This window comes from Triticum aestivum, chromosome 2B (genome assembly GCF_018294505.1).
Source record: "Triticum aestivum cultivar Chinese Spring chromosome 2B, IWGSC CS RefSeq v2.1, whole genome shotgun sequence".
Lineage (NCBI taxonomy): Eukaryota > Viridiplantae > Streptophyta > Magnoliopsida > Poales > Poaceae > Triticum > Triticum aestivum.
In genome coordinates this window covers 576,729,094-576,738,210 of record NC_057798.1, presented here as the reverse complement: position 1 = coordinate 576,738,210, position 9,117 = coordinate 576,729,094, and the positions used below count along the sequence as shown (strand labels likewise).

At 45.3% G+C, this 9,117-nt stretch overlaps 1 protein-coding gene across 1 annotated transcript; it reads right to left on the bottom strand.

The window, feature by feature from the left end:
- Positions 1-6,859: 6,859 nt before the first annotated feature.
- On the bottom strand, positions 6,860-7,591 carry LOC123041696 (protein GL2-INTERACTING REPRESSOR 1). Its single transcript, XM_044464276.1, has one exon. It carries the CDS (start codon positions 7,440-7,442, stop codon positions 7,191-7,193), a length of 252 nt encoding a protein of 83 aa, XP_044320211.1. The 5' UTR covers positions 7,443-7,591; the 3' UTR covers positions 6,860-7,190.
- Between the last annotated feature and the right edge of the window lie 1,526 nt (positions 7,592-9,117).

Genomic DNA, 9,117 nt, shown 5'->3' with positions numbered 1-9,117 from the left:
AAATCTTGTTCTTGTTCTTCTTCTTTTTCTTCTTCTTCTTCTTCTTCTTCTTCTTCTTCTTCTTCTTCTTCTTCTTCTTCTTCTACTTCTTCTTCTTCTTCTTCTAGTTAGTCTTCTTCTTCTTATTATTATTATTATTATTATTATTATTATTATTATTATTATTATTATTATTATTATTATTATTATTCTCCTCCTCCTTCTTCTTCTTCTTCTTCTTCTTCTTCTTCTTCTTCTTCTTCTTCTTCTTCTTCTTCTTCTTCTTCTTACTTTCTTCTTCTAACTTTCTTCTTTCCCTATTTGCGGATTTGCTTTAGATGATGAAGCTTGCATCGATGGAGTCTACTCTTCTCTTTATGCTTCCTTTTTGTTTTGATTTTGTAGGATGAACAATGTGAAATTTGCTACCTATATATGCATGTATGGATGAAACCATTGTATGCTTGTTGTTGGGTATGTTGGCTAGCTATATATGTTGCATATGGACTTTTGATTTGCTATGTATATGTGTTGGATGATCATATCCATATGGAAGGGATATGATTTGGTATGTATATGTGTTGGTATGCTTGTCGAAAGTATTTTCATATGTGTGTATATATATATGTGAAATTCTATGAAATTGAATGAATTTAAGAAAAAACAAGGGCTATACAGGATCTTTGCCGTCTGCTAGCGGACGGCAAAGCTCTTTGCCGTCGGCTAGCAGACGGCAAAGAGGACACATGGCAGTCACCTATGCAAACTGGCAACACTGGCTGCCTATTTGGTCATTTTGCCGTCTGCAAGCGGACGGCAAATTGACCAAATAGACCTGGCAAACAGGGCCATCTATGTCGTCTGCTGGCCGACGGCATAGCTAGCCACATGGCAGCATCCCAGTGCTGCCCTAGCTAAGCTCTTTGCCATCCGTCAGCGGACGACAAAGAACTTTGCCTCTTTGCCGTCGGCTGGCGGACAACAAAGAACGCCGTTAACCCCTAACGGCTCTCACCTCACACTGCTGCCGTCTGTCGTCGTTGCCGTCTGCTGGCCTCGGATGGCTGATGGCACAATCCTTTGCCATCAGTTTCTACGAAGCGGATGACAAAGAAGGCCTTTGTTGGCACGTGTTCAGCCGGACAGTTTGTCGTCCACTGGTTGACGGCAAAGGCTTTTGCCATCCATGATCAATGCCTTTGCCGTCCGCCATGGCGGATGACAAAGAAGCTGATTCCAGTAGTGAAAGATGATTATGTTTCCTAACCATAGACATGTGTTGTCATTTGATGAACGGGATCACATCATTAGAGAATGATGTGATGTTAAGACCCATATGTTAGCTTAACATTATGATCTTTACAGTTTCATTGCTACTGCTTTGTTCATGACTTATACATGTTCCTCAGACTATGAGATTATGCAACTCCCGAATACCGGAGGAACACCTTGTGGTATATCAAACATCACAACATTACTGGGTGATTATAAATATGCTCTACAGGTGTCTCCGAAGGTGTTTGTTGGGTTGGCATAGATCAAGATTAGGATTTGTCACTGTGTGTTTCGGAGAGGTATCTCTGGGCCCTCTCGGTAATGCTCATCACTATAAGACTTGTAAGCAATGTGACTAATGAGTTAGTTGCGACATGTGCCTCGGAATACTACATGTTGACGCCAGGTGATAGGCTCACCAGACTCCACTAAGCAGTAGAGCCATTAAAAATGTGTTTGCTCCCCATACGGTGTAATTCAAAGTTAAACCCAAATGGGGACTGCTACACAGACGATACCTTGGGGACCGATTTATGCACGACACATGTTGACAGCCATCCATCACTCTGGTTGCATGGGTTGATGCCATCGATCACAGGTTTGTTCAGTAATCGACCACCCATGTATCATGTGCATAGTGATTTCGAACCCAAAAATACATGCTCCATGGTAAAAAAGAAATAAATATTCAACTATAAAAGGAACTAATAAGGTAATTGAATGATGTCAATGATTGGTAAGCCAACATTTGGCAAACAAAAAGTTGCAATTATTTGGCATCTTCTTAGAGATTGGTAAGAACCAATTGGCTGCCAATTCAAGATTTCCGGCGATGCGCATTCAGTGGGAGGAGACGTTCCCGTCGACGACGAGGCGCCTACGATGACTTCGTAAATCTCAAGATGATATGCCGGCTCAGTCTTTCGAAGATGCTCATAGGGATAGGGTGTGCGTGTGTGCGTTCATAGGGTGTGAGTGCATGCGCATGCATTTGAGCACTTGTGTCTGATGTTCAAAAAAAAACATTTTTCATGTCAAATATTGGCCTCAAACCAACTAGGCTCTAATATATATTTTGACATATACATGTTCAATACTTTATGTGTATGGCTATGTTTTGCGGTCAGATTCGAGTGAGTTCATTGCGGGTGGAGCAGGGAAGCTCGTGCATGTCAAAAATGCATTGCGAGCTGAAGCGGAGGCGTGTTTTGCCGCAATAGAGGGAGAGGGTAATGCAGGCGTTCATCGTGTATTGCTGAAATCCGACTCTTTGTCCCTGGTACAAGCTCTTAATTCTGGAGATTATGATATTGCAGAACTGGGAATTCCGTTTCGTGATGCTAGAAGCAGCTCCATTCTTCGGTTTGATTCATTTGAATTTGTTTTCTGCCCGAGGGCTTGTACTTCTGTATAGCACCCTTTAGCGCAGTTTGGCTATCATATGGTGTGCCATCCACTGTGTGGGTTGGATCATATCCCAGATTTTGTACTAGACTTGGTTGCTAGCGATTTCGTTGCATCCGTTGGGTAATGAAAAGTGTTTTTACGCATAAAAAGAAGGAAAACATTTCTAGGCGGTGCGCCCGCCGAAACTTGGACCGGTCGCACGCCAGCCTTGCGATCATCTCGATTGTGGGTCACGCAAGCCACGAGCGCTTCTCATCTGAATTGTTTTTTTCCCTTCTTTTTGTCTTTCTTCCTCCTCACGAACGTGAGTCTTTGCAACCGTTCCTCCATCTCTGCCGCCACACGCGCACTGCGCACAGGCATGACGAGCCCTTGCTATTAGGGCGAGCCACTGCGGGGCGGAGAAGTCGCAACGGGGGGAGCTGCAAGAGTTTTTGCCTGTGATGCGGGTGTTCGTCGATGGCAGGCGACCAGCCATGGGTGCACGATAGCTGAGACGATACTGCATGCTGGAACCGTTCTGGTGAAAAGCTTCCACCGCTGATTCGAAAAGCTTCAACCAACTGTATATAAAGCTTCAACCGGACCACGGTGCGACTGAAGAGCTACAATCGTTGATATGAAAGCTTCAATTGCAGTTTGTAAAAGTTTCAACCGAACCACCGCGAACTAAAAAGCTACAACCGTACTTTCATATGAAAGCTTCAAACGGCGAACTACAGATGATACAACCGGTGTGCAGCAATGCTACAAACAGGTGGGGGACGGGCGCCGATGAACATGGGAAAAAGCTTCAATGGTGGAAAAAAGCTTCAACCGGCTTAGAAAAAGCTTCAACCCGCGGCGAAAAAAGTTTACACCGGCATGGGGGAAAACTTCAACTTTCTGAAAAATGCTTCAACCGGCGTGGAAAAAAGCTTCTACCGCCGTGAGAAAAAGCTTCAACCGACGTGCTGATTTTTTTTTTTGCGCGAACGGCAACGTTGAGAGCTACGGCCGGCAATGGTGGTGCTACGACTGGATGAATAAGTGCTGCAACTACAGAGACGGCTGGGCGTGCTACAAGGAAGTGGCGATTTTGCTAAGGAGGGCGGCGCTTCCTGCAGGAACCGGTGAGGTTGGTGCAGCGAGGGCGACCACCAGCGACGACGTCGGCGATCGTCGGTGAGGCAAGCAGGCGAGGACGGCCGGCAAGCTAGCTCGTACCTCAGTGGATCACGGAGTTGACGTGATCGATAGACGCCATGGATTTCTTCCTTTCTGTTTTCTGAATGTAGCAGTTGAAAGAGAGATCGTGCAGCTAGAGAACTACTCAGATCGTGCGTCCGCGGGGCGACCGGCCGAAATTTCGGCCGGCGCACCGAGGCCTAGCACCCCCCTAAAAAGAATATACTTTATGTGTATGTAAAATTCATGGAAAACAATATGTCGAAGGTAAGCACTCAGAAAAGAAAGCCGTAGCCTCCCTCATGCTTATTAGTTGGACCTTTTGGAGCGAACAAAACACAAGAGTTTTTCTTTTTTTTGCGGGGAACACAAGAGTTTTTCTTTTATGGAAAAACGAAACACAAGAGTTCTCATAAACAAGTCCACACCACCGCCGGTCATCTTTGCGAACATAAAAATGAGGCTAAAATTTGGGTAATTGAGGTGCCAAAGCACTTGAGAGAAATCATGTGGCGCGAGTAGCAATAGTTTTTAGTTTTGCTTAAAAGACAAATTTTGTGCTTAAAGGATTTGAAATTTTAGCACTTGATTTTCTTTTTTTCTTTTTTTTGCCCAAAAGTTTTTTTTTAGGATCAACCCAGCCACAATTTATACAACGAACAAGGAATTAGAACAATTACAGTCCTCCCGGAGGATACTTTTCAGCTCAGGGGGAACGTCTCCCAGTTTGAAGTAGTCTCCTTGTTTCCTCGCAAGAGCAGCGAGCTCGTGCGCCATCTTATTGCTGGATCTTCTTGTAGCCCTGAACGACACCTCCTTGAACAACTCCCCGAGGTGCCAGATATCTGAAACTAGGGGGAAAAACGCCGAGTGGTTTGTCGCCCTTTTGTTCAGGGTTGTGATGATTGTTGCACAGTCTGATTCCACGCACACCGGGCCCCTATAGTACTTACTCAGGGTAGAGAGCCCGTACAAAGCAGCTGATAATTCGGCTTCTTCCGGGTCCTTACATGCCTGCAGGCGTTTACCACAAGCCAAAGCCACCACACCCTGGTGTGTTCTAACGATGAAGCCAGCCGTTGTATCACCCGTTTTAATTAGAAAGGAAGCATCTGTATTCAGTTTCCACCACCCTTCTTTAGGCGGTTCCCATTTGCTCCGCTCAAACTGCTTGGATTCCATTGTCACCAGTCTTGCTTGGCTTTCATGTATCCCATTAGGAGCGGTGTTTCTTTGGTTGCTCGTACAGCCCAGCTCCTTTGGTCGCTGTTCTGTTTGATCCAACACTTGGTCGTTCAGGTGGGCATCCAACTCATGTGTCATACAGTCTGCTCCTCCCAATCTTGTCTCCTCAGCATATCTAACAAGGAAACTCGTCGATTGGTCAATCCTCGCATTCCCTTTAGCATGAATGCAGTCATCACGCAACCACCAGGCGCGCCACAGCAGGAGCAGAGTCCTTCTCCTTGTTTCTGCATCATGTTTTGCCAGCAGATTCTGGAGCAAATCTACTCCAGAAAACCGAAAATGCTCCTCCTCTGGTAAGACCCAATGTGACCTCATTTCCTTTCGAAGAGCCTTAGCTTTTGTACAGTTTACTGTCGCATGGAATTCATTCTCAACCTCACACCCACAAATACTACAGGTATTGTCTAGCTCCAGAGTTCTTTTCCATTTATTTTCTTTAGTTGGGAGTGTATTTGTCGCCACTCGCCATGCGAAGATCCTTACTTTCCTGGTACCTTAGTTTTCCATATGAGATCCCAAATACTTCTATCATCTGCATCATTCCTTGAGCTCGATGCCAGCGCATTGTTCTGCTGTTTGAGGTTTGCACCCAGCTTGTATGCACTCCGGACAGTAAACACACCAGACTTCTCTTCATGCCATGCGACGCAGTCCTCCACTTCGCTTCTAAGAATTTTAATCTTACATATCTCCTCTGCATCATGAGGGTGAAACAATTGGTGTATGAGTGCCTCGTCCCACTCTCTCCTGTTTCCATTCAGAAGTTGATTTACCCACCTCAGTCTTGAACGCCTCTTGAAACCCGTAGTTTTCAGGCCACTTCTCCGTGGGACCCATTGATCTCTACTAATCTGAATTCTCTTTCCATTGCCAACCCTCCAGATTAGGCCTTTTTTCAGCAGCTCTAGGCCGTGTTCAATACCCCTCCATGCTTGGGAAGCATCGGCAGCAAACACAGTATCCAGTAGGTCTTCCTTCGGGTAGTATTTTGACTTGAGGACTCTAGCACACAGGCTGTTGGGTTTCTGAAGCAATCGCCAACCCTGTCTCGCAAGGAGTGCTTGGTTAAAAATCTGCATATCGCGAAAGCCAATACCACCCGCTCTCTTGGGTCTCGCAAGGATTTTGTTTTCTCTATCAAGGACACAAAACACAAACTACTTTCCTGAAAATTACTCGGACATTCAGATTTTATTTCCACTTTTAGCTATTTTTTGTGTGGATTAGTACCGAGAGTGTTCATCCTGGGAGGCAATTTCACCCACCGTGTCCTTTTGGCATGGCCCTTTCCCAATGGCACGGGAAGGACGCGAAGAAAAAGAAGGCAAAGGAGGACGGTGGATGTAAATGACCGCTTGATGACGAACTGGCGTGCGTGCTAAATAAGCCCGATTCCTCCCCTCAACTGCTCCTAATTATTGCCCGTATTTATTCTGTATCTGCTGCTACTCCATGCATCTACTATACTTGATGATCCCCAATTAAAACGGGCACAGGTTTTCCATGAGCGGCCGATTGCTCCATGCACCCATCCATCCATCACAATAACTCAGTCGATCGATCCCCCGCCTCTTTACTTTGATCCTTTCCGGTCACCATCCGGGCTACGCTGCCATAGCTAGCTGGAGGTTGAATGGTCCGTTGGTCACGAACCCATCTTTATTCCTCAACAAAATTAATTTAAAGTAGGGAGTAGTCATGCAACCCAATTAAGAGATGAGCGAGAAGAGTCCCCGGTTACACGGTACATTGCAAACGACTTTCTTAATGAAATCTCATCTTATTCAAACCGAAATTAAGGAGGGGATTAAAACAGACATCGACCTTCACGGTGCAGAACACGTGCATACATCTAAAGGTTGTTGGAGAAGGACAGCCACTGCTAAGCGAGAGTAAAACCGAGCCAATTGCACCAGGCTGTAAAAGATTTGCGTTCTTGTCTTCTTGAGAGTTACTCGCATGGAAATTACTATCGTCGACGAAAAGGGAAAAAAGAAGAGCTACATAGTGCAGCAGAATACACGAGTTAGAACATGGTGGAGATCGATGGCAGGAGAAGCTAGCGGCTGATCAGCAAGCAGCATGCAGCGACCAAGCAGCAGCATGTTGGCTGGCTAGCTCTTGCTGGGCTGCTGCCTGTTGGTGCTGGCGGCGGCGGCGGCGGCAGCGCCGTGGAGGAAGTGCAGCAGCACGGGGCTCTTGCACCGGGGGCACCTGGGCTGCTCCTCCGCCGCCCCCGACAGCATCACGTACATGAGGCACTGCGGGCACCCCACCACCACCATCGGCTTCGTCACCGCCGCGGCCTCCTCCTCCGTGTCCGACGACACGCACGAGCTCGTCGGCGACTCCACCGTGCTCGCCATGGATCAGCTCCTGCGCAGTGCCTGCCTACTCCCTCGCTAGCCGCTAGCCTAATAAGCTAGTGCAACCCGTACTGATGATCCTGTTGCACTGCGCCTATATGCTCTTATGGGTGGATACTGTGCAGCGGTGAGCGCGCACAGGAGGAGAGGAGCTATGTTTGTGTTTCGGGAGAATGGCGCAACCTGCTATATATAGTGCTGTGCCCTCGGGAGGAAGGGGGACGGCATGGCCAGCACTTGAATCCAAGAACCTCCCATGTCTCGCTGGACTCGATTTACTTTTTCCTGTATTCCTACCAAGATCTTTTTCTTTCGGATAAGATAATTCCCTAGCGAGGATGAGATTTTTAAAAAGATCGCAAACCCCTCGGATAGAATCTGAGAATAAAATATTTTTTGTAATCCATCGATCTTGGTCAGGATGATTAATCAAGTTAATCCAAAAATTCTGCTGATACGTTCAAATCATTAAACATTTCACGAGTATTGTTGATGAAATTTATGTTTTCCTAAATATCCTTCAAATTTTCCTATTTGTATTTATATACTTGAATCAAAGAGAAGAAGCATTTTCGCGGTTTATCAAATGATGATAGTGCAATATGGTCAGAATAGCGTGTTGTATTTTTAACTACCAAGAGGCCCATGTGTTGCACGAAACATCAAGATGCATGTATACGAGTTGTTTATCTTGTGTGAGACAAAGATGAACGAGGTAAGGCTTTATCTGCAAATGTGGAGAGGGGTGCGGGTATCTTTTTGCAAAATTGTCATAGTTTGCTTTCTATGCATCAGATATAGATCGGACGGTCTATACTGCGGGATGGCAGACACACCATCATCACCAACTCAGTTTTTTTATAAGAGTAGAGATACAAACCATGGAAAGAAAGGGAGTCTAATCCACCAATCTTTTTTCGCTCCTTTTCTATCTAATTAGTTTATGTTTGCTCTTTTCCCTAGTTATTTTCCTGCCAAGTGTTGCTTTTGTAAGCGCAATTGTGTTAGAATAAAACAGAGGTCGGAAAGATAAAACAAAACATTCGTGAACTTTACTTCAGCACGCCCCACCAGAAAAATTTGCAGATTTCGATGCAGATTAAAGCTGAAGATTAGAAATTATCCCTTTCAATTAAAAAGTGTAACATAGCCCCCCCCCCCCCCCTCCAAAAAAAGTGTAATATAGCCATTTGCATCCAAATCAATCTATTCAAACAATTGATTTGCATGCTAATATGGCAATAGCCTCTTTAAAATAAGAGTGAATTTCGGGTTTTACCCCTATTTTCACAATTTTGACACTAGTTACCCCATTTAGCGGGATTTCATCTGTTTTACCCTATTTAGCATAAGTGTTGCCATAGTTTACCCTGTTTAAAATTTTGTGAGTGTCATGACTGACGGATCCCAATTGTAAGGTCCAGCTAGCATGCCACATCAGCAGGTTTTTTCTTTGACGGTTTTTCTGCATGGTGAACCACATCACACTAGCTTCTCCCGACCAGCCAGGCTTAATATGATCGCACCAGATGAGATTGGGAAACATATACTAACTCTCTACCGGTCAACATATTTGCTACCATGGGAAATGAAACCTCTAAAACATCATTTAACTAGTTCATGCTTGACTAGGTATTCAGATATGTGTGTGCATCAGAGTTAGTGAAGTAGTATG